Below are 22,997 nucleotides of genomic sequence, written 5' to 3' on the forward strand. Positions count from 1 at the left end.
GCATAAGAGCACCACATTGAAGCTGCCCAGCAACACCCGCTGGGGTGGTGTTGTCATCATGTTTGACAGTCTCCTGGAGGGGAAGTAGTCTCTCCAAGAAAATGGCTATATCACAGTCTGCTGAGATGGACAGCCCCCATCAAGAGGATCCTCCTGGATAATGAATTTTGCAAGAGAGTGGTAAACAGCCTGAAACCTATAGCAGTAGCCATTGCATGGATTGATGGAGACAATGCCATCCTGTCTGATGTTCAGACTCTGCTTGTAGAAGTGAGAGAAGATATCCGTACTGCCCTGCCCACTTCACTGTTGCTCCAAGCAGAAGAAACTGCAGTTCTGAAATGCTTCAAAAAGAGTGAAGAATCATGCCTGAAGCCCATACACACCGCAGCGTACATGTTGGACCCCAAGTATGCTGGCAAGAGCATCCTGTCTGGTGCAGAGATCAACAAGGCCTATGGTGTCGTCACTACCGTGTCTCACCACCTTGGCCTGGATGAGGGCAAGGTTCTTGGCAGTCTGGAAAAGTACACTTCCAAGCAAGGGCTTTGGGATAGAGATGCAATATGGCAGTTGTGCCAACATATCTCATCAGCCACCTGGAAGGGACTTTGTGGATCTGAGGTTCTTTCCCCCTGTTGCCTCCATCATACTCCAAATCCCACCAACATCATCCGCCTCAGAGCGCAACTGGTCCTTGTTTGGGAACACACACACACCAAAGCACGCAACAGGCTGACCAATACAAAGGTTGATAAATTGGTGGCAAGCCGGACAAATTTGAGGCTTTTTGAGCCTGACAACGAGCCATCCTCAACAAGGTTGGAAAGTGACAGTGAAGATGAGGCCTCAGAGTCTGATGTTCAAGAGGTGGACATTGAGGAGGTCCAGGGAGAAGACATGGAAGCCTGAGAGGAAGACAACCACGGCTTTAGTTTCTAGACTATAGTTTTACAGATCTATGTTGAAAACCTTTTTGGGAGATGTGATGGATCATTCAATATTCCCTTTCTTTTGTTGTTCGGTGAAATCATCCCATGTGAAGTGTCAACTCAATTAAAAGTTAAAATTGTAACTAAATTATTTCTCTTTCTATTGGAATGATTTAATCATTTGCAATGATGTCTACTTATGATAAGGTAAAAGGTTTATGTTTATGTCTCCATACGATATGGTAAATATATCCAATGCAAAAAACATCTACATTTAAATGGTATTAATTCACACTCATGTTAATTCCCACATAATCCCATTAAATCCCATGGAAAGTTTCCTCTGAATATTGCCCAAAATGTGCAACCCTTGTCATGACACTCATCTTGTCTGCAGTAATCATTCTGATGGTATGTGCAAAGAACCTATAGATTAAGAACTCCAGAAACAGTCTGCTTCACAATGCATTCCCAGAAATCTTGGTTTGGAAACTATGGCTTGTGTATTTGAGTTTATGGGTGATTGTATGGGATGTTGGTCTTCTTACGGGGAGATGGTGATCTTGGTCTCTGTGTCCACTTCAATCTTTTTTAGGTTCCGTCCTTCCTTCCCGATTAGTCGGCCCACAAAGTTGTTGTGAGCCAGAATCTTCAATGGAATCTCCTCAGTACTGTGGATAAAGGAGACACCGAGACGAGAGAAGACGGCTCAATGGGTCAAGTTATAGAATAATAATTAAGAATAGAAGTTTGGTATCCTAACATGATTGACTAGGCAAGGGCAGTTGAACTCAACATGATTTTGGAGGCCTGCTGGTTATGTGCGTGTGTATGTATATGCGTTCTCCAGCTGAACTCACAACTTGGTGTCAAGGGCCTCCTTCTGCATGATCTCCATGATGGTCCTGCAGGCATTGGAGCAGCCCTCTGGGGTGGAGTGGACCGTGATGGGCTTCTCTGCTGCTCCCGCATTCTCCTTTCTGTGGATGTCGATCCTATAGAGGGGCAAGAGAGAGACTGATTTAGAAGGGAAGAGTCGTTTTTGTTACCCTCTAAACAGTCTGTATTCTAGCGGTTCCATTACCGGCTGGTCCCGTACTACTCCCAACCGGAGACAGTCGTTCAATACCTGTGTCCACCCTCCGTACTGGCTCAATCTCACAGAATCACTAAAGATGGTTGAAAAAGTCAACGTCCATCGTTTTCAACTTGAGATGCCTTGAGAGGTTCACATCAATAGGTAGTTGGAGCCAAAATTAACATTTTCTCAGTGAGTAATTTATTCTGTGGGAGTGAGCTTTGTATTGCCAAGCCTCATAAAATGATATTTATGGTTATAAATCAAGGCCATGTTCAGTAGCCAAAAATAGCAGATAGAAATGTCATTAAGAACCAATACGATTCCTTATTCTACATGTAAGAGAGGGGTGTTTGTTGTACATGCACAACATTGCGTCCTGCTGAATGCACCCCATTAGAATGTTGTGTACATGAATGTGTACATGATTAGGGAAGCAGTCCTACTTTGAGTGTGTCTGTTTTGTGACATTGCGAATCGTGGCTCCTTCCTTGCCGATGATGGCTCCTACGAACTGTGTGGGGACGAGTATGCGCAAAGGGACGTCCGACTGCAGTTTGGGGCGCGCCCCCAGGCCTGGGGAACCCGATCGCAGAGGGCCACGGGGGACAAAGCCCCTCTTACCCCCTCCCAGGGTCGGGGCGGCAGCTGCCGCCGTCTCGTCAGGGATGTACGACACCTTCAGGGCAAAGTTTTCCATCAGGAAGCCATTCAGCTTTTCCATCGCCCTGGCAACCACAGAGAAAAAGCCATCAGTCACTAGGCAGGTTTCCATTGATGCAGGTTTATTTGAGAAACAAATGTCATGGAAACTTCAGATATAGAATACATTTCTAATAGAGAATTTTTACCCGTTCGATGGAGTTTAATTCTTATTTTGTTGAATGTTCATTATTGTGACAAATGATGGAAACTGTGCTGTTCAAATAAAATTGCCCAATCATTTTGAAGGTACGGGGGGGGGGCCCAGTTGCATCTGCAAACAAATCATTTCTCTGTACGGAATCCATATCCTATATGTTAGCTGTAGGCTAAATAACCCGACGGGAAGTTAACAAAGGCTTATTAGGCATAAATACATTTTGTTTTTTTTACCCCCCCCTTAACGTCATATCCAATTAGGATCTTGTCTCGTCGCTGCAACTCCTTCGATACATGACCCGCCAAACCGCACAGCTTAACACCCGCCCACTTAACCCGGAAGCCAGCCGTACCAATGTGTCAGAGGAAACACCATTCAACTGACGACCGAAGTCAGCCTGCAGGCACCCGGCCAGCCACACAAATGTTATTTGTCACATGCGCCACAAGTGGGAGAACTTTCAATTGGTGGCTGACTAAATACTTTTTTGCCCCACTGTACATGCACTGAATACAAACTTACCGTGAAATGCTTACTTACAACCAACAAAGCAGTTCTAGAAATAGAGTTAAGAAAATATTTACTAAATAAGTACATTTTTTTCATAAAAAATAAAAAAAACAAGGTATGTACAGTGCATTCGGAAAGTATTCAGACCTTGACTTTATTCACATTTTGCTACAGCCTTGTTCTAAAATTGATTAAATTGTTTCTCAATCTACATACAATACTCCACAATGACAGTGAAAATGAGTTTAGAAATGCTGGCAAATTTTGTTAAAAAACAACCTTTACATAAGTATTCAGACCCTCTGCTATGAGAATTGAAATTGAACTCAGGTGCATCCTGTTTCCATTGATCATCCTTGAGATGTTTCCACAACGATTAGAGTCCATCTGTGGTATATTCAATTGATTGGACATGATTTGGAATGGCACACGCCTGTCTATATAAGGTCCCACAGTTGACAGTGCATGTCAGAGTGAAAACCAAGTCATGAGGTCGATGTAATTGTCCGTGGATCTCAGAGACAAGATTGTGTCAAGGCACAGATCTGGGGAAGGGTACCAAAATAAATGACTGCAATATTGAAGGATCCCAAGAACACAGTGGCCTCCATTCTTTTTCATTTAACCTTTATTAAACTAGGCAAGTCAGTTAAGAACAAATTCTTATTTTCAATGACGGCCTAGGAACAGTGGGTTAACTGCCTTGTTCAGGGGCAGAACGACAGATTTTTGCCTTGGCAGCTCGGGGATTCGAACTTGCAGCCTTTCGGTTACTAGCCAAACGCTCTAACCACTAGGCTATCCTTCCGCCCCAATGACGGCCTACCCCGGCCAAGCCCTAACCTGGACAACGCTGGGCCAATTGTGCGCAGCCATATGGAACTCCCAATCATGGCCGATTGTGATACAGCCTGGAATCAAACTAGGTCTATAGTGACGCCACTCGGGAGCCTTAAATGGAAGAAGTTTGAAACCACCAAGACCTCTTCTTAGAGCTGGCCAGCAGGCTAAACTAAGCAATCGGGGGAGAAGGGCCTTGGTCAGGGTGGTGACCAAGAACCTGATGGTTACTCTGACAGAGCTCCAGAATTCCTCTGTGGAGATGGGAGAACCTTCCAGAAGAAAAATCATCTCTGCAACACTCCACCAATCAGGCATTTATGGTACAGTGGCCAGATGGAAGCCAGTCCTAAGTAAAAGGCACATGACAGCCTGCTTGGAGTTTGCCAAAAGGCACATAAAGACTGACCATGAGAAACAAGTTTCTCTGGTCTGATGAAACCAATATTAAACTGTTTGGCCTGAATGCCAAGCATCACATCTGGAGGAAACCTGGCACCATCCCTACGTTGAAGCATGGTGGCAGCATCATGCTGTCGGGATGTTTTTCAGCATCAGGGACTGGGAGACTAGTAAGGATTGAGGGAAAGTTCAGAAAGGTCCTTGATGAAAACCTTCTCCAGAGCACTCAGTACATCAGACTTGGGTGAATGTTCACCTTCCAACAGGACAAGGACCATAAGCACATAGCCAAGACAACACAGGAGTGGCTTCGGGACAGGTCTATGAATGTCCTTGAGTGGCCCAGCCAGAGCTTGTACTTGAACGCGAAAGAACAGTTCTGTAGATACCTGAAAATAGCTGTACAGCGATTCTCCCCATCCAACCTGACAGAGCTTGAGAGGATATATAGAGAAGAATGGGAGAAACTTCCCCAAACACAGGTATGCCAAGCTTGTAGCATCATACTCGAGGCTGTAATCCCTGCCAAACAAATTCAACAAATTACTGAGTAAAGGGTATGAATACTGAAGTAAATGTAGTATTTCAGTTTTTATACATTTGCTAACATTTCTAAAAACCTGTTTCTGCTTAGTCATTATGGGGTAGTGTGTAGATTGATGAGGGGGGGAAACAATTGAATCCATTTTCCGCAAAATGTGAATAAAGTCTAGGGGTGTCTGAATATTTTGAATGCACTGTACAGGGGGTACCGGCACCGAGTCAATGTGGTTAGTCGAAGTAATTTGTACATGTAAGTAGGGGTAAAGTGACTTCGCATAGATAAACAGCAATTAGCAGCAGTGTAAAAACAAAGGGGGGGGGGGGGGGGGGGGGGGTTCAATGTAAATAGCCCGGTGGCCATTTTAATAACTGTTCAGCAATCTTATGGCTTGGGTGTAGAAGCTGTTAAGGAGCATTTTGATCCTAGACTTGGCGCTCAGGTAACGCATGCCATGGGGTAGCAGAGAGAACAGTCTATAACTTGGGTGACTTGAGTCTTTGACCATGTTTTGGGCCTTCCTCTGACACAAACTTGTATATAGGTACTCTGTGGAGACTCAAGTCACCCTAGTCATAGACTTTTCTCTGCTACCGCATGGCATGCGTTATCTGAGCGCCAAGTCTAGGTCCAAAACGCTCCTTAACAGCTTCTACACCCAAACCATAAGATTGCTGAACAATTATTCAAATGGCCCCCGGACTATTTACATTAAACCCCCCGCTTTGTATATAGTTATTGTATGGCAAGAAACTTGGCCCCAGTGATGTACTGTTCTGTACGCACTACCCTCTAGCATCTTACTGTCAGATACAAAGCAGTTGCCATACCAGGCAGTGATGCAACCATGCTCTCGATGGTGCAGCTAGCTGTAGAACCTTTTAAGGATCTGGGGACCCATGCCCAATCTTTTCAGTCTCCTGAGGGGGAAAAGGTGTTGTCGTGCCCTCTTCACAACTGTCTTGGGACCATGTTAGCTTGTGGGTGATGTGGACACCAAGGAACATCAAACACTCGACCCGCTCCATTATAGCCCTGTTGATGAGAATGGGGGTGTATTCGGGCCCCAACTTTTCCTGTAGTCCACGAGCATCTCCTTTGTCTTGCTCAAGTTGAGGGAGAGGTGTCTGACCTCCTTCCTATAGGCTGTCTCATCGTTGATCAGGCCTACCACCATTGTGTCGTCAGCAAACTTTATGTGTTAAGAGTTGTGCTTGGCCATGCAGTCGTGGGTGAACAGGGAGTACAGGAAGGGACTAAGCACGTTCCCCTGAGGGGCTCCCGTGCTGAGGAAAGGAGTGTTAGATGTGTTGTTGCCTACCCTTACCACCTGGAGGAGGCCCGTCAGGAAGTCCAGGATCCAGTTTCCAAGTTAACATAAACATAGCTACTGTCACAGCACTAATAATATAAAGCTGTCAGTCACAAGGGGAGGAACTTGCTTGACCCCTCTGGATAGGCTACTGATGCAAGGTCAGTTGTGTTCCAAGGTCAACTGACAATTTTATTTTCTCACTACTGAAACCAGATCTGAATGATAAAAGCATTAGAAGAATCATGTGTATTAGTGCAGGGGTGGAACAAACCCCTGTTCCTCTTCAAGGCCAGGACTGACTGTTCTGTGAACTGCACTAAATGTTCCCATTCATTTTCATACACCGTCCACGCCCACTTTATCAGGAATGGTCAGGGCGCCACACACACCAGAGGGCAGCAGTGAGCTAGCTTCTCTCAGCCAGCATGTTACTCCTATAGCAGCCACTTAGAATGGACTGCTTTGGAGGGTGACGAGGAATGCGCTGCACTAACAAATCAAAGGGGATCAATTCAAATGCAGTGCTGGGAAAAGTGCAAACCACCTAAACAAGTCTCTGCATTCTACAAGAGCAGTCTTAAACTAAGAAAAGGTGTGCTTACTGTCTGGCCTGGTCCTTGGCACCATATCGAACGTTGACCACTGCCGTGTCTGTGTCTGTATTTACTGTGGAGGGAGGGAGAACAGACTTAACACCCACAGGGCAATACAAGTTTATACACTAAACATGCACTTCAACTGAACAGTCACAGACTTTAACAAAAACCTACTAGAAACAGCAGATACAGAAAGGCTATGGTGTGTGTGTGTGTATACCTTGCTCGCAGTTCTCCACTGTGCCATACTGAGCCAACATGCCATCCAGAACCTGAGTCAGAACCACAGGGGAGAGAATGTGACTAGAACCAGACCAGAGTTCCAGTTAGATACCAATGTCTTTTTCACACTGTCATGGGGACTCAAACTGGCTTTCTAGTGAGTACAGTTTAGTAGGTAAGCCTTGTGTGAGAGAACGGCCCATCCATCTCCTGTTTCTTAGCGCGAGGCTGCTTGATGCATCAGTGGACAGGGCAGGACCCTGGACAGGACACGTTAGTCTATCGCAGGGGTGCACAGTTCAGTGGAAAACAGGACACAGCAGAGCAATTTTAGTTAAATTCTGTAAGATTCTACAGGTTAATGCCAACGTTCATAAACACCCAGCAGGTGATCAGGAACACTTTCCCCTAGCTACAGATTTACCTCCCCCAATTCTAAATGTAACTATTAGTGGGGGAAATGCAAAACTGACCGAAGGGTCGAGGGGCAACATACTACAGCCACATCCCAATGTCAAGCCCATGGGCCAATCACGATAATAAACATTTACAGTTAAGACACACATTCATCAATATTTTGTATTTACTATGGATTCCCAGTACGCTTCCTGGGGTCCAGCAAAATTAAAGGCAGTTTATACACTTTTAAAAACAATACATTCACAGACTGTGCCCTCGGACCCCCTACTCCACCACAACTACATATATACAGTCCAAAATCCATGTGGATAACACCAGAGCCCTATACTACAAATCTGGTTTGAGGAATTAGCGAGGTAATTGAGTTTAACTCAGGATAACCGGTACCACCAATGTGGCTCACCTTTTAGCCAGGTACATTTCTAATCCTCCAGAACCAACCTGCTCCGTGGTAGGCCAACTCAGGTTTAAACTCCAGTTATCCCTGAATGAAGTGTTTGAGAAGTGAGTTGAAGACCAATCTAATTCCTTCATTCTCCGGACCAAATGAGGAAGATAACGGAGTACATTTTTGATTCATTAAAATGAGTTAAAGGAATGTTCAAATACATAGACATTTGAAACTAAAACTTTTGTAAAAAAGGGACTAGTGCATTGATAACAGCTCAACACCAAACAATGTCACACCAAAGAAAGATATGCATAAGGAACACTGCCCTTCTAATAACCCATTTCACATATCCTGCTGAATCTGCAGGTAAACTTTTCATTTAGATTTCGGCAAAAATTAAGTTGTGGCACAGACCATGGGTTGATGTTTCAACATAATCTCATTGATGAGTTTGTCGGTCGACTAGCCATGTGTGACGTGAACAGGCAGTTACAAGCCCAGGTGGAGCAGGCTCCAGGAAGCAACGGGTGCACAACCAATATCAACCATCGTAACATGGATGAAGCTTGAGCTGGAATGTGATGCTGAAGCTAGCTAATTTCAAATAAGCCCGAGTACATCTAGCTAGATGTACCTTCTTATTTAACTAGGCAAGTCAGTTAAGAGCAAATTCTTCTTTACAATGACGGCCTCCTGCAGGAAGGGGGCTGAGATTAAAAATACAAATATGAGCACACACACACACCCAGGGAGACCTACGACAACATAGCATGGTATCAACACACCATGGCATCACAGAACATGGTACAAACATTGAGCACAGACAACAGCAAAGGTTGTCATCAGCCCTGTGATCCAACTGGCCCTTCAACACCACCTATCAACCAGGCTGTACGAGTCAAGCAGGAGAGAGATCTTTCTAAATTCGTGATCTTTAATTTCCCCACATTATCAAGCTGAACTGATCTTTATCCACTTGTGAGTCCATAGAGAAAGACACCAAAAATCTGTCGGAGCCAAACCAATCTGGAAAACTTCAACTAGCTAGATCTAATGTTCCTCTTCAAGTGTAGTCATGGATGAGAAGGTGGGAGAGAGCGAGGGAGGGACAGGAGTCCAAACACAGCCTACAGGGAGAGGACCTCCAATCATGCCCAGGCTTACTGAAAGCCACACCCGAGAACTCACAACCCCCCCCTTTCTGACCAATCAGAGTCGCTCCCGACCCCCTCTCCCCCAAACCACCAATCCCCTTCCCTCCCGCCCCTGAACCATCTCAAAGCCGTCCCATTGGCTGTTCCAGCACTGATCCTACATTCCCTGTGGTGAAGAGCACCTGCATATTCACTGGCTTCCACGTCTGCCCGTCTCCAGGGCTCAGCCAATGAGAATCCAGGCCATTCAGGAAAGGGTGGAGTGCATTCCTGCAGGAAGCGGTGGTTGGGTTGGGGGAGGGGTGGGACAGGAGTAATGCTACACATTCTGTGAGTGTCTGTCCATAGCACATGGAGGCCCACCCGCCAACCACCAGCTATCCTAGCGAACAAGCCAGCTCTTTGCCTGCATGGCTGTGTACTGAGGCACCATGTTATCTCCCTGATAAGATACAAGGTCTCCTTCACGTCAAAGACGGTTCTGTGTTCAGTCCCTCCCTCCCCCATTCCAACCCCCATCCCCATTCTGGTCAAATAACCATCAGCTAACTAACATGCTATAGACTTCCACCCATTTACACAGCACAAGACAAGCCAACCAGTGCAAAATGCTTTTTGTCAATTTAGAGCAGTTACGTCAAAGGTGGAGAGGCTCAAATCAGTCACACTTTGGCCCATCCACTACGAGTTTACAAAGGAAGAGAATGTTGTCCATTAACTCTATTCTATTTGGTCAAAATTAGACCCGAAACACCCTTTTCTAAAGTAGATGTTTCCTGTGATACAGACCCAGTCCATTCTCTTTAGACAGCGAGCAGAAAGGATCAAGGATTATCTTAGACAAGTGGAACTAAATGAGCAACCTGTGGGCAATACCGAAGATGACTTAGGGTTGAGCGTTAAATGTTCATACCGTTTCTGTACCATATTGGGATAAACAGTATTACCAGACGTGCACACCAGGGGCATTATAAAAAAATACAAAAAATAAATGTTTTTTTTGTGCACAAACAATTTAGACACCAGGAAGCTTGATCCAGGAGGGGTTTGAATGTCTCCGCTGTAAACAAGAAGCTTGAGATTGACATCTAGGCACTTAGATAGCAAGTTAACAAACCAAATGCATAGCTGGAGCCTAGCGCTGGATATAATTTGACACGTTACATTTCTTATAGTTCTGCTTAACTTATAGTTATAAGCAGTGGCATAGCACCCAACCCTGCTGCAGGGGTTTCAAAATCATACCGTCAGTAACTGGTAATACCCTGGTATAAGGTACATCTCCCAGGCCTACTAACAAACAACCACTGGTATAAGGTACATCTCCCAGGCCTACTAACAAACAACCACTGGTATAAGGTACATCTCCCAGGCCTACTAACAAACAACCACTGGTATAAGGTACATCTCCCAGGCCTACTAACAAACGACCCCTGGTATAAATCCCTTTCTGAAGGCAGTACTGCAGGACAATATCCAATTGATAAATTGAGAATGAATGGCAGTAGGTGGTGTGTAGAAATAACAAGAGATCTGACCATGTCTGCATGAGCAAGGTTTGATCTCTCACAGGCCGGGGATGCGCACACACACACACGTCATGCGTGTCACACTCTTGTTGCACAACGCACCTTACTGTATACCTGCAGTTCATTAGTAGGTCACTCGCCTAAAAGGTAATCCTCCACTGTTACACAGACTATCACAGCTCCATTGATCACACACACACACACACACGGCATGAGCACAACAACCAACAAGTCTGCAGCAATGAAATAGATGAGGTAATGTAGGCACATGTGAAATATGATACTGTCATTACCACCAACAATAGCTTGAAAAAGACTGTTTTATGCTTGCTTTATGCTGGTACTCACCTCCATAATCAAGTTTTTCTGGATGAAATATTCTTACAAAATCAACTGCTAAATTACTACCTGTACTAAAAAAGTAAATTAAGTACCAAAACACAACCTATTCCTTTCATAGTGACCCTATGGGACCTGGTCTAAAGTAGCACACTACATACGGAATAGGGTGCCCTTTGGTGCGTGAGCCTGAATATAAAAGTACCATAATGAGACAGCCAAAAGAAAATGGCGACCTGCAAGACTAGCCTCTGTTCTAAAGAACTAATGAGTGGATCCAAAACCAAAATGTAACGCAAAGATGGCAAAGAACCTCGTCGGTGGACTCGTTTACACCCAATAAAATGGCTTACATTCACATCCTGTTTCAAAATATTCTTTTAATGTTTGTCCCGTTCAATGGGAACTGAGTATAGCTCGTTAGAGCCAAAGCTTTACCAATGGACCAATTAACACTTACCTCCCACTGCAGATGAGGCGGGATGTTCCTGATCTGCAGCTTACAGCTCCTAAATGGAAAGAGAGGGGTAGAGAAGGGAAGAGGGAATAAATGAGTGGATCCAAAAGTCAGCATTAAGGGTTCGTTGGGCTAAAGGACAAATTGACCGGTTCAAAAAAAATAAAGTAATAAAACAGCAAGTTAGTAGGTGCCTCCTTCCAGCATTCTGTGCTCTGTAAGAGGGGAGAGGTGCACAAGCTGTGGACATGACTAATGTTTTAATACCCCCCCCAAGCCCAGCGGGTGTGCACCAGAGGAGGGAGGAATGGATGGAGAGTGGGAGGGAGGGAATGAGAGAGAGGCTGTTACATTGTTGGACTGGTAGCTTGATCGTGTGGAGAAACTGTTCAAACCAGCTGATAATGAGAAGCATCGGGTGGGAGAGAGGGAGGGAGGAGAGAGGAGAGCATGGCAAGGAGATGGAGGGAGGACAGGTAAGGAGGGAGGAAGAGAGACAGGAAGAAAGGAGGGGTATGGAGGAGAGAGGAGCAGAAAGGAGAAAGGCAGAGGAGGAGAGTGAGCGCAGAAAAGGGAGGGATGCCAAGCCCAGGAACGAGGGAACCTCCACTAGCTGTGTCAAAGCAGAGAGAACAGATGGGGATTCAGAACGAAGGAGTGCTCACATCACAGTCAACAGGAGCACAGTGGCGCAGAACAGACTATCCTACCAATTACTGTTAATATTCAGAATGTCCTGCATTTCAAACCACATTTTGAAAACGTTTGGTTTCGATGAAAACATTGTGAATACCAAGGACACAAATACTTTAGAGGTCATACAGATGCTTGGTTGGAGTAGTGAATTGTAACGAGTCTGGATTTAAACAGGTGGTACAGCATGGCACTTGCAATGCCAGGGTTGTGGGTTTCGATTCTCATCGACCAGTATTGGAAAGTAGTATGAAAAATGTATGCACTCACTACTACGTCGCTCTGGATAAGAGCATCTACTAAATTACAAAAATGTACAATGTCATTTGGTGTAATTGTGACACGTTTCATAAAAAGGTGATTGTTTGGACCACGGAGATAAACGTGGGAAAAGTGTCCAGGCTGCTCTAAAGTCCACCACCTGTTCTAAAGGAACACAATGTACATGCAGCTGGGAGTTCCAGGGCAGACTGTGACCCCTACTCAGTTCTACACAGACCGTACACCCACCCACAACACACAACATCTATCCAACACTCCTAACCAAAACCCCTACAATCTTACTGTAAACTTCTCCCACTGACATCTAGTTAAGACAAACGACACCAAAAACAACAAACAACTTCCACTAGGACAAAAAAAAAAAAATCCATATCATGGCTAAAAGTACAGTTTTGACCAGGAAATGAAGACTTGGGTGTGTTTACCATGAAATGTCAAAAGACCCTTTGACACCTGACAAAAAATACATTAGAAATGTATTTTGTGGGTTAGGACTAAAGCTTTGCAGAGCAGCAATGAGCAGGCCTCAATTCTTCATCTGTATTATTTGTTCCTCAAGTTCAGGATGTGCATATCACACTCCTGCTCTTCACGGACTTAAGTTTAAAAGAGTAGAGAAGTCTAAGAGACTATACAATCGAAATATGATTGGTTCAAATTGAAAACATGCTTTCCTACTCAACTGGTCTTAAGCTGTGCAAGTCAATGAGTGAGTCAAATGTTAACGTTTCCATGAACAGGCTGGTTGGTAGCCTTAAAGATGTTTCTCAGCCCGCCACCCACACAGCCCAGCTCACACTTCATTATATGAAGAGAGAAAACACGCTTTACATTGGAGCATACTAAAAATGTGATGCACAGAAATCCACATCTGCAGTCTAGAAGGTTTGTGGGCATCCATGCATGCAGGACTAGGCCACAGTGAAAACTTAGTAGGGGAAAGTTCAATGGCATTTGCCGTTAGTATTCATTTATTTATTTCCAACCCCCTCACGTACCACAAGAAGATTTACAGATTCTTTAACATGCACACTCAATCTGGAGGAACTTTCAGCATTGTTACACCAACAGGGCCTCAAATTAAATTTTATTCATTTATTTGGACCATAAACATAGATGTATTCTAAATGGCGAATTGTAGAAAAAAAATACCATTAAGCGTCCGAGAGGAATTGCAGCCCTTTCCGGTCTACTGTGCCATTCCTGGCTGATCCAGGCCCCTTTTTCCCTGTGCACTGCAGTGGGAAGGCTGTGCAAAATGTGCAAATGCACCAAGCACTTCAAGCCAGATTAACCTATAGCTCCACACACACGGACGAAGTCAGTCGGAGGGGGTGCATTCCCTAGTCCCAGCCTTTGATTTGGGAAAAGGGTTGGTTTGGGGGGGGGGGGACACAGCCACAAGGGCCCTCTGCCCTGTAGGGGTGGGGCTCACGTTTCCATGGACACAAGTCCACTGACAGAGACATGGAGGGGTGTGGGGACCGTGAAGGCTGAGTTGTGATGTAGTGTGTGTGTAAAACCCATAGGAGGAATCCCATGTCGAGCAACATCAGACTTCACCACATCTATCCCTGTTTCTCACTACCATGATCATCCATGTCACTACCCCTCCCCCACCATCCATCTTATTATACAAACAATACTCAACAGAAACACCGGCCCCCACACTATAAAAACCCATCCATGTCAGGAAACACACAAAACACACCCAGGTCTGTGCTCAACGCTCATCCATCCACACTCATTGACTATTCAGTATGCAGGCGTTCTGAATGACTGATCTCAAAAAAACTGCTCACTTTCCACTGCACTCTTACATGGGCCATTCCACTGCACTCTTACATGGGCCATTCCACTGCACTCTTACATGGGCCATTCCACTGCACTCTTACATGGGCCATTCCACTGCACTCTTACATGGGCCATTCCACTGCACTCTTACATGGGCCATTCCACTGCACTCTTACATGGGCCATTCCACTGCACTCTTACATGGGCCATTCCACTGCACTCTTACATGGGCCATTCCACTGCACTCTTACATGGGCCATTCCACTGCACTCTTACATGGGCCATTCCACTGCACTCTTACATGGGCCATTCCACTGCACTCTTACATGGGCCATTCCACTGCACTCTTACATGGGCCATTCCACTGCACAACAAGTGTCCATTCTGCAGTAAAAAAAAAAGAAGCTAAAATGTAAAGCAAAAAAAATGTGCTAAATTGGTTTGAGCTAGAATTGGAATATTTCTAAACTAAAAATTGGATGATTTGCACGCATAAATAGATTTAAAAAATTGTACTTCCCTGCAGCATGGTATGCAATGGTTCTGTAGCATAAAACTCCACACTATCACAGTGTCTCTTGCTCCATGATAAGCATGAGTGAGTTTAGGGACCTTTAGTCCCAATAGCTAGATGGGACAAGTGGCCATAGAGAATTTCGGGCACCCCCGTGCTTCTATCCAAAATCCCTTCTTTGCAGGTTGGGCCCCACAGTGACCTCCTGACCCCAAATTCTTTAATAAGAGCTGGGAGCTACTACTCCTCAAAGCCGCAGTTACTGGGTTAGAATGACCATGGAAGTGGGCTTTGCTTTTACGACGTACAATTTTTTTGTCTGTTGGTTAAATGAATAGGGGAATGGGTGTATTTTTTTGGTTTAAATGATGATGGTTAGGATTTAATGACCTACGCCCTTCGCCATTTGATGAGAATATTGATCATATTTTAGCTACATCTGCAGTTTTAGAACGTGTGAGTAACTTACTGTGCCAATACAACTTCAGATTTGTTGTCTGGTATAAAAATATTTTTTACAAGGTCCTAGACTAATACTAAACTAGGTTCAAGTTGAACCATCTTCACAAGGCAGACTGGTACGAGTTGTGGAATTTTACATGACTGACATTCAATAACACTGATTCATCAACACTTACACAGCAGCTTCCTACTCGCCCCTTGACCTGCCTGAATGCCTGAATGCCCCACACACGGGACACCTCTCAAATCATGCAATTCTTTATTTTTTTTAACAGATGGAAGTTATATTTTATTTCGGTGTTTTACTCAAACTAATGAATATAGCTTTAAATCAGGTCACAGTGTAACATGTTATAGGGTCTGTGTGTGTCCTACAAACTGACTAGTACAGCTATAGAGCATGAGAGTTAACATTAAATAAACTAATTAGTGAGGAACTATAAGTAGCCAAAATACACCCATACCCTAAAATGTCGGTGGTTGTCCACTGGGCCCAAAACGACCTTAACTTATTGCATTATTACATTGAACACCTGTAACCCCTCATGATCAAGCTACAGCGATTACAATGCGTAGGCCAAAGACCAACAATAACTATGGAAAATGTCACGTTGGAGTAGAACCAAGGCAAATGGCACACTTGCACCAAAACTTAGCCCACCCCAACAACCTGCATGCACCACATGCACACCTCGATGGGCCTATCCCACCCAGGCCCCCAGTGTTTGGTCTGGAGTGTGAAGTCACGAGCTCTGCTGGTCGGCTAATGCGTAGCAACCTAGCGGTGCCAAAAGCCCTTGGACCTCATTTATAAACCATGTGTATGTACAAAATATGACCCTAAACATGGGTGCTCTAGTTCACATGCTAAAGTTGCCATTTACTTTTTTTTTTTATTAACTTGAAGTGAGATTGTGCTCAGCTTCCCACAAACTTTAGACCACGTGTACACAGTTTCTAGTGGTGGAACTATTGCATTGCAAGCAGCCAAGTATTTTGATAAAATGGCGGATAAAATGGACTCGTTTGTTCATAACAGGTTAATAACAATATGCAATTGTTTGTCGTTAGTGAGAAGATCAATTTAGTTTATCTTGGCATTCTAAAATATTTAGAGATAGGCATCTATTTTGCTAGGCTATATTCATTATATTATTTCCATGATAATTGAGGGCTCCAGAGTGGCACAGCAGTATAAGACATCTTAGTGCTAGAGGCGTTACTACGATTCCAAGCTGTTAACACAAGCGGCCGTGAGTCCCATACGGCGGCGCACAATTGGTCCAGGTTAGGCATGGGTAGGCAGTCATTGTAAATAAGAACTTGTTCTTAACTGACCTGCCGGGTTATATTAAAAGGTTAAATAAACTTAAAATCAATTGCTGATTTTTTTAAAAACCTTCTGTGATGTTGTCATACTCACCAGGTAGCCTATAGGCCTACAACAAGTTACAATACCATTCTTCTGATATTTCGTTTAATAGGACACTTGATAGCTTATTTATTTACTACTATTTCAAGTACTTTGCTCTATGCTGTCTGGTCAGGAGCTTAGTTTAGCAGTAGAATGGACGATTACACTGCCCTATCACACAAAAAAGGCAGTAACTGCTAATTTGGTCAGAAATGTGTTATTTATTGTTGCAAAAATGACTACATACTTAATCAGATGGACAAGTATCCTGCCTCTATTGTATTGTGTTTTGGAGAAAATGGGGGTCATGTTAGCAGCAACCGCATAAAGTTACTGTAAAACCAAGGTAAATAAAAGCAATTTCTCAGTTCCATGCTATGAGCAGTTACTGCCTTTTTGCTTGGTAGGGCAGTATCGGCTACTTCCATACGTCTCAACACTGTCACTTCAAATTTCATGTGTAGACAATATCTTATTTGTAAACATAATATATTTTCATAACCTTTGCAAAATAAATTCCTCACCTTTCTGGCCTTGATAGGTTCATATTCCCGAGGTATCCTACAACAAATTAATTGGGCCCCAGTAGACAGGCTATTTTTAAGTATTTTGCTCTATGAAAAAGGTAGGGAGCGTAGTTTATAACAAATAGTAGAACTTAACAGGTGAACAGCCCATCTTCTGCATTGAAGTGTGTACGGCTCCAACTAAATACACATCGTGTCAGAAGTCGTGGGCATTGAAGTGTGTACGGCTCCAACTAAATACACATCGTGTCAGAAGTCGTGGGCATTGAAGTGTGTACGGCTCCAACTAAATACACATCGTGTCAGAAGTCGTGGGCATTGAAGTGTGTACGGCTCCAACTAAATACACATCGTGTCAGAAGTCGTGGGCATTGAAGTGTGTACGGCTCCAACAAAATACACATCGTGTCAGAAGTCGTGGGCATTGAAGTGTGTACGGCTCCAACAAAATACACATCGTGTCAGAAGTCGTGGGCATTGAAGTGTGTACGGCTCCAACTAAATACACATCGTGTCAGAAGTCGTGGGCATTGAAGTGTGTACGGCTCCAACTAAATACACATCGTGTCAGAAGTCGTGGGCATTGAAGTGTGTACGGCTCCAACTAAATACACATCGTGTCAGAAGTCGTGGGCATTGAAGTGTGTACGGCTCCAACTAAATACACATCGTGTCAGAAGTCGTGGGCATTGAAGTGTGTACGGCTCCAACTAAATACACATCGTGTCAGAAGTCGTGGGCATTGAAGTGTGTACGGCTCCAACTAAATACACATCGTGTCAGAAGTCGTGGGCAGTGAAGCGTATAGGTTAAATAAAAAGTAAATACAAAACACCCGTTTACAGCGCCACAGCAATTTGTAATTGTGTTTATCTTTCAATAATGTTGTCTGTCAGGTAGCCTTGGCCTGCAGCAAATGTCATGGCTATCAAACCACCAAAGACCTTTGATCAAGTTCGCCATTTCCTTCAGAAAACTGCCTCGGCCCAATTCCAATACTTCCAAAGTTTGCAGAAAATAGGGTTCATTGTAGTCACCATAAAAAGGTGAATAATGGGCATTTTTCAGGTGGAGTAGTAATGCTTGTTTGTTCACAGAATTTCAGGACATTCTGATTTATAAATGGGAAACATTCGTATGTATGGCGTGCACCAAGTTTATAAATCTTTAGATATTTTTGTACGAGCGCAGTCTTTTCAGAAAGCGCGGCCGTAAATAGTGTGAAATTTACGCAACAGTTATGAGGCCCCTTGTCTGCCCTAGAAAGCATATGTAAATTACAATCCCCAGAACGGCTAAACAATTTATAGAGAGACGTTTTGGGCTCTAAACTTTGTTGATAAGGATCAAGTTCGATTCCAGGGGTGAATCCTTTAAAAGTTGAGATTAATCAAGATACTTAATTAAATAGTGATCCATTCTGACTACTACATTTGTAGTCATACATGACCACGTGCTGACAGACCAATCAAGGGACGGCAGGTTACAATGAAGCTCATGCCCTCATCCACTCTGGACCTCAAAGCTAGTTCCACTACCCCCCCTCTAATTGAGCACTGATTTAGATCTGGGACACCAGGTGGGTGCAATTAATTATCAGGTAGAACAGAAAACCAGCAGGCTCTGGACCTCGTAGGGCAAGACTTGAATACCTCTACCTTTGACATTAAGGTTGACTCTCTCAGGCAGGATGAAAATGATTATATTGACCACGATCCTTTGCTAGTAAAGGCCACTTTCACCATAATCCTTAAATATTTTTTGGTGCCATTCAGCAATATGGCGGGCTTCAAATTCAAATAGTTCCAGCTTCACGTGCCATTGGGAGTTTTCCACAGGAATAAGTGGATGACATCAGCGCTATCACCATCTACTGGTTTTAATGTCTACAGTCCCACCCTGGAACACTGGAGGACACCAGGAGCCTCTGCCTCCTTGCTCGCACTTCCCCTTCCCACAAGTTCAAAGGTTAAGTTGTGGTGATTGGCCGAGCCTCCAGCTGACACTCAGCGGGCTGGAATGCAGAGGGGCCCCAGTGCACACCTCAGTGTGTGTGTGTGTGTGATGGGCAGGATACTGTTCCCAGTCGCTCCTATAACATTTCCTGTGGCAAAGGGGGGGACTTAATCTTTTTCTCTCTCCTTTTTCTGTAGGTGGAGGCCAAAAAGCACCAGGCTTACACTTCACTCATATATATATATATAATTTTATTTAGCTAGGCAAGTCAGTTAAAAGGCCTACCACTACAAATTGCCAGTGTCTGTAAACCTACTCAAAGACTAATCATTTAGCAAAAAATATCTAGCACTTTGGGAGGGGAAAGGTCAACAAATTGACCAGAGTGATTTGGCTTTTCTTTTAAAATAGGTTAATGATTCCATCCCAATAATGAACGAGCTAAAAGCAGTAAACGCATTTAGGGGGAGCCCTGCGGAAGTTAGTTTTGGCCTTAACCTCGACAATTCAATGCATGGACATTTCAAAGCATGCAAATAAATATGTCCACTATAATAATTGTATATTTGAAATATGTTAACACCATTTTGTGCATCATGTCAATAAAAACAGATTATTCGATTTAGTAGGCCTACATGGTGGTATCGGAAATTACACAAATCATAATTATGTTAAACTAGACTTCAATATACATTTAAAAGTTGTGACCAGATGCGTGTTTCTAATTCCTTACAAACATAGCAGTAGCCAAACATAACAGTAGCCTTTATCCACTGCTTTTAGCTCAAATTATTTAAATCATTAAAATGCACATCTAAACACATTAAAGTGCATTTCGGCTCTAAATCCTCTTCCTCCAAATCCTCAAATGATTTCAATAATTACTCATTTCAATAACAGCAATTAAAATCCAAGAAAGGTTTAATAAAGGACTAAATGTTTCATGTGGCGGGTATCCTACATGCCACGCCAAATTGTTGAATTTTTTTGTCCCTCTTCCACGTAAATGAGGATCAATATTGCCCCAGACTAAAGGCTATAACTCAGCATAGTTTAATCCTGTTGACTGTAGCCTACACGGAGCTACATGGTCTTTAGCAGACGGGGGGTTTTCCGAGTCCATCTCGTGCACCATCACAATGAGCGAGGAGAGCAGTAGCATGGGGCAGCAAGGGAGAATCACGGCCAGATCCTTCTCAAATGGACGACTTCAGAGGGCCTACGCCTCAACACACACACATTCATACATGTACACACACCTAAGCAGGCCCAGAATGCTATTGCTGCTTAAAATAGCCCTACAGTTTGCAAGTGTTTAACACTTGGAGATTTGCACTATATAGGCTAACTACTTCCACAGATGGGAATGGTGTCTAAAATAAGGTACTTTTTTTTTTTTTTAATAAGTCGCATATTTTAGGTCGCCATAGGCTTGACGGTATGAGATCCTTCATGGCCGTATAATTCGACCTCTACACACACCCTATGAATTTCTGCTTGCCCCAAATGAACAAACATTCCGTCCCTTCCTGCTGACGCCCCAAACACACTGACTACAAGACACAATCAGACCACTTCAATCAAATAACGTTACAAAAATAAAAAATTTCCAGAAGTGTCGATGGAGATATGTACAATTTGGCTGAGGACAACAGCAGCCCCTTATAGCGTAAATGGATCAGTTGGACAATAAATGAGTTTATAATCAGAATTTACCTTTGACGTTTAGGGACCGAGTGCTCCACTTCTATGAGTTTTCCATGTAGTTCAACTTTACCTATAGTGAGGAGAATAAATGCAAATTTTAGTTCACAATTAGTTAAGTTCTCTTCAACTGTTCTCATAGGCAGCCAAAAGTAGGCCTCAACTGTAGTTTATGACCAAAAAGGCCTGGCACGAAATAACGTTAATTTCAATCGGAAGCACAATTGTGTGACCATTCAAATGACAGAAATTACTTTATTTTCACTAAGTTTCACCGAACGTAACGTAAATGTCTATTCTAAAAGGTTAAATATGGTATCGATGACAAGTATCCGACACCTGAGCTCAATACGAGGATATTTCGTAAAATTGTAATTTTTTATTTATAGATTGTGGCCTGCTGAATGCCACTGTTTGTCCCACATTGCGTACATTTGTTGTCGTTTCTAAATTGTAAATAAAAAGTCGTTTGCATTAGTCTTGCATTTCGTTGGCCTACATTTTACCAATACACAATTAAGCCACCTGGTGTGTCAGCATAGGGCACATGCACTGTGTGCTATAATTTAACAAGTTAGGCCATACTTCCATTAAGACTTTGTTGGTCCACGAAGAGAGTGGAAACTCTAAGGCGGCAACAAAAGTAACAATACAGAGTTCCATTTAATCGAAGTGATCCATGTTAGACACAAGCCTGCAATGTGCGGCCACTGCCTGTGTGCCCGGTTGCTCTGAATGGCGTTACCCTGGACAGGCGTTTCTTCCTTCCTTCACTCAAACAAGTTACTTCAACGTTTTTGTACAAGATAAAATTCACACTTTGAATTTATCAAAGGCATGGACTATCCTTCTACGGTGTCAGGAGCCAAGCGTGAGGCAAGGAGACAAGCTTGGATACACCCCCACCCTATTGGGCTCCATGCATCCATCTACAGCGGTTAAAGTAAACCCGTAGCCATTTCCGCAATAAAGCACCGTTCGAACGCCTTTTTTTATTGTCTCACCTGAAAGAATGTCGATGGCCATCATCGCTATCTTTTCATCGGGGCAATCCACGAACGCATAACCGGTTTTGATGAGAAACGGACCACTGTGCGGAATCTTCCACTGCTCAAAGATAGTTTCCAAGTCCTCGGCACTCGCCTCTTCACTCACGTTTCCAATGTACAGCTTATTCATGGTCTGCGCTGAAATTGACAATCTTTACGCAGAAGGAAATCGTGATTTGCTCTCACGGGTTTGGAGTCGCCAAAATCGCCTTACTACTCAATGGAGTGGCGGTGGCGTGCTTCCCCCAGTCGTTGAAGCCACAGATATATTTGACGGGCAACCTCGTCGCGTTTGCGCTTACTCGCCTCTTCTCTATCGCGCAAAAAAAATTGTATCTTAATTATTTATTCAGTTTCTCCAAAACGATAGCTGACTGAGTGAAAAAGGAGACACGACTTTTTTGTCTTCCTCCAAACCCCTTGGCAAAGAGACAGATAAATTCACACACGTTAAGGCTCGTGCCCGCCTCTGAATAAAACCAATATGAAGAAGGGGAAGGAAAAAAAACTAGGATATTCCGGCTTTTTTGAATGAGCCACGTGTTCAAACTACAAATCAACCCCGCACGTGAGGAATCCAAGTTGCTCAATTAAGTGTTGGATTGGGAATATGTCACGGGAATCTGGGGTGGGGACCGTAGTCGAGAGAAAATGAGGGGAAGAGTGGATTGGTGTTGGGGGGAAAAACCTGGCGAGCTATGTGAGTTAAGAGATTCTGTGAGAACCCAGTGTATCTTTTACTAGAATCACATTTGTGTGCCTTTCTCTGCAAAACCTCGCTTCCCATTGGTCGCTGGTCGAAGTAGTAAAACAGCAGTGCGCGCACGGATATAGCAAGGGGCAACAGTGTTGCGCGCACGCGAGACTGCGGTGGGTGTAGGGTAGGCATACTATAGAGAACATTATGGTGGGAGAGGAAGAAGGGGGAGGTGCCATTCATAAATTATAACATCGAGCGACATAATTTATGCATGTGAAAGACATTTGAATTGAATCAATGAAAGTTTAGAAGGC

General features: G+C 43.8%; 1 protein-coding gene across 2 annotated transcripts in view; it reads right to left on the reverse strand.

Moving 5' to 3' along the window:
• The window catches only part of LOC109903349 (insulin-like growth factor 2 mRNA-binding protein 3), a 36,282-nt gene extending 13,584 nt beyond the window's left edge, over positions 1-22,698 (reverse strand). Inside the window, exons 1-8 of one of the 2 annotated variants that reach the window (XM_020499988.2) lie at positions 21,939-22,698; positions 20,947-21,007; positions 11,592-11,640; positions 7,297-7,348; positions 7,083-7,146; positions 2,457-2,738; positions 1,793-1,927; positions 1,481-1,603 (exon numbers count right to left, since the gene is read on the reverse strand). In XM_020499988.2, coding sequence (XP_020355577.1) covers positions 1,481-1,603; positions 1,793-1,927; positions 2,457-2,738; positions 7,083-7,146; positions 7,297-7,348; positions 11,592-11,640; positions 20,947-21,007; positions 21,939-22,113 — 941 coding nt within the window. In that variant the 5' untranslated portion in view covers positions 22,114-22,698. The remainder of the gene's footprint in view (positions 1-1,480; positions 1,604-1,792; positions 1,928-2,456; positions 2,739-7,082; positions 7,147-7,296; positions 7,349-11,591; positions 11,641-20,946; positions 21,008-21,938) is intronic. The other variant, XM_020499989.2, reaches the window with a different exon arrangement.
• Positions 22,699-22,997: the final 299 nt, after the last annotated feature.

Source organism: Oncorhynchus kisutch, linkage group LG14, assembly GCF_002021735.2.
Source record: "Oncorhynchus kisutch isolate 150728-3 linkage group LG14, Okis_V2, whole genome shotgun sequence".
In the NCBI taxonomy this organism is placed as follows: Eukaryota; Metazoa; Chordata; class Actinopteri; order Salmoniformes; family Salmonidae; genus Oncorhynchus; species Oncorhynchus kisutch.